The sequence below is a fragment of the Etheostoma cragini genome, unplaced genomic scaffold (genome assembly GCF_013103735.1).
Source record: "Etheostoma cragini isolate CJK2018 unplaced genomic scaffold, CSU_Ecrag_1.0 ScbMSFa_1523, whole genome shotgun sequence".
Classification (NCBI taxonomy): domain Eukaryota; kingdom Metazoa; phylum Chordata; class Actinopteri; order Perciformes; family Percidae; genus Etheostoma; species Etheostoma cragini.
This window is the reverse complement of record NW_023265587.1, coordinates 231,005-233,667: the sequence shown is the minus strand read 5'-3', so window position 1 is coordinate 233,667 and position 2,663 is coordinate 231,005. Positions and strand designations below refer to the sequence as shown.

Here is a 2,663-nt window from a genome sequence, read left to right as displayed (position 1 = left end):
CGTGGGAGGTGGAGGATGACGCAGAGATGGGAGGAGCAGAGAAAAGGAGGCGGGGCTTTAGCTGCAGGGCCACAAAGCTTCCACCGTGTGCTGAAATGTTTTGATTGACACATGGGGAATTTGAATAGATGGTCTCACTGTTCACGTCGTCTCGGGTGATTTCTTGGGCGCTTGTACCTTTGTTGCATTTCGGGATGATCTGACTCCACCTGGGCTTGTACTCCTGCTGGCTGATGTACTGGTTGAACAAGCCATCTAGCAAGGAGAGAAGAGGATCACATATGGCAAAATCCATTACCACAAGCAGAACCTAGGCTTTAAAAAAAAGGGATTTCACTCAGTTTCATTCAATATTAAACACAGGATTGCAGTCATCTTTACTCTAGGTTGACGTTTTTTAAGCCAAGGACCCTTTAACTGAAACAGAGACGAGCAGGGTCCCCCCAAAACATGTTGCATAAAAATAGTAGGTGCATAATAAACCGGGCCTCCAATAACGCCTTTATACATAAAATTTTACTGAGCTAATAAATCCATATTAACCGTATCTGTGGATGGCTAGCTAGTGACTACCGTAAGGCGTAAACAAACTTGCATTAAGAAGTCTGCCACGCACATCTTTTGTGTGTTTGCGTTGTGCAAACAGACAAGTTGTCAAAGAAGATCTTCCAGTGTTAGCCAGGGATGCTACGGCCCTAGATTTTTACTTTTAGCGATAATTTGTTATAAGATGGCGGCGCGTGAGTAGCAGCTCGTTACAGCAGCTCTGCTTTTTTCAACATCTCTTTTTAGTGTTTTTGTTTTTCCTTTGTTATTTTTTTGTTGTCGCATCGACACTTTTAGTAGGTGGCAGCTATGGATGTTCATATTGTTACTTCTTCGTAGCTTGCCACTTGCGGTTTTACTTCAGTCTACCTTCTGCACATTGTCTATTGTTTGCCTGTTTTTCCTGTGTTTACTTGTTTGTTTGTCTTGCTTTCATTGTCATATAATAGGACATGCTATTATCATATATGATATATTATCATATAATCAAGAATATAATAAAACTAAAGGGAGACTTGGCATCCAGCCCGATCCGGTTGGGGAGAGTTCTAGCCTGACCAGGCTCCTCTCTGTACCCTGTCTCTCTTAGTTATGCTTTGATAAAGCTTATAGTTAGGGGATAGAATTTAATATTGTAAGGGAGTGAGGAGTCGCAGCGTCCGCTTAACCCGGCCCACCTGCTTCTCGTCATAGTTGTCAGATTTATCTATCATATAATTAAGAATATAATAAAACTAGAGGGAGACTTGGCATAGAGCCCCATCCGGTTGGGGAGAGTTCTAGCCCAACCGGGCTGGAGCTCTCTTTACCTTGTCTCTCTTAGTTTTGCTGTAATAGTTTTAGACAGCTGGGGACTTCCTTTGACACAGTTAGCTCCTCTCTCCTCTATCTTTCTATCTTTCCATTTATCTGCATCCATGTCCCAGAAATGCTAGTTACTAACCTAGCTCTGGGGAGTCACTCCCTGGAGTCCTTATGTTCTTTTTCCCCAGCATATTCCTACACATTCTGCGATGCCATGTTCATCTGCTACACTCTGTGGTGTCCTGCTACGTCCTGCTGTGCCTTGTAATGCCCACAGCGTCCTGCTATGCCGTGAACTACTACAAAGAACTGCTACAGACTACTAATTTTTTCTATTTTTGTTATTTCCACTCTTCATTCTAACCCCAACCGGCCCGTCAGACACCGCCTACCAAGAGCCTGGGCCTGGGTCTGGGTCTGGGTCTGACCGAGGTTTCTGCCTAAAAGGAAGTTTTTCCTCGCCACTGTCGCCCTGCTGCTTGCTCTGGAGGAGACTACTAGAACTGTTGGGTTCTTGTGGATTCTGGAGTGTGGTCTAGACCTCCTCTATCTGTAAAATGTCTTGAGATAACTCTTGTTATGAATAGATACTATAAAATTGAATTGAAGTAGTGAAATGCTGTTGTAACAAGGGAATTTTCCCACCGTGGGATGAATAAAGTATCATCTAATCTAATTTGGTGGCCCCTCCATGCAGTAACTCTGAGGACCCCTGTTGAACATCTCTGCTCTAAATTCACTCGGCCGAGTACAATACCTCGCACGGCTTTGTCGATGAGCTCCTCGCAGGCGTCAAAGTCTCCTTGCAGCACCAGCCTGTCGTGCAGGTGGGTGAGCATCGGGTGCTCCAGGGCTATCCGAGTCTTCTTCTGCAGCGACTCGAAGGCCTCTGTGTAGTTATGCTGTCGAAAGTGCTTGAGGCAGAGGCGGATGGCTTCCTGTTCCCGGTACTGCAAAGGGAACAATGGAGAGGAAACGCATATTTTGGAAGAGCAATGTACTCGCATCAGTCCACAAACGCAACACATACAACAGTCCCATTTCAAACTTGGTGACGCTAAATAACACCAAAGTCCAGTTTTTAAATGCGTTCACGTACTCTTAATCAAGTACACCCTCATTTAAATTTAAATTTTGTTAAAAGATCCCATGACAGGGTGCTCTTTGGATGCTTTTATATAGACCTCATTGGTGCTCTAATACTGTATCTGAAGTCTCTTTTATATAGACCTCATTGGTCCTCTAATACTGTATCTGAAGTCTCTTTATATAGACCTTAGTGGTCCCCTAATACTGTATCTGAAGTCTCTTTA

General features: G+C 44.0%; 1 protein-coding gene across 1 annotated transcript in view; it reads left to right on the top strand.

The window, feature by feature from the left end:
- Window positions 1–2,663, top strand: part of mkln1 (muskelin 1, intracellular mediator containing kelch motifs) — a 39,294-nt gene that overhangs the window by 25,711 nt on the left and 10,920 nt on the right. Inside the window, exon 6 of the mRNA XM_034865353.1 lies at window positions 2,140–2,297. Within this exon, the coding sequence (XP_034721244.1) occupies window positions 2,140–2,297 (158 nt within the window). The remainder of the gene's footprint in view (window positions 1–2,139; window positions 2,298–2,663) is intronic.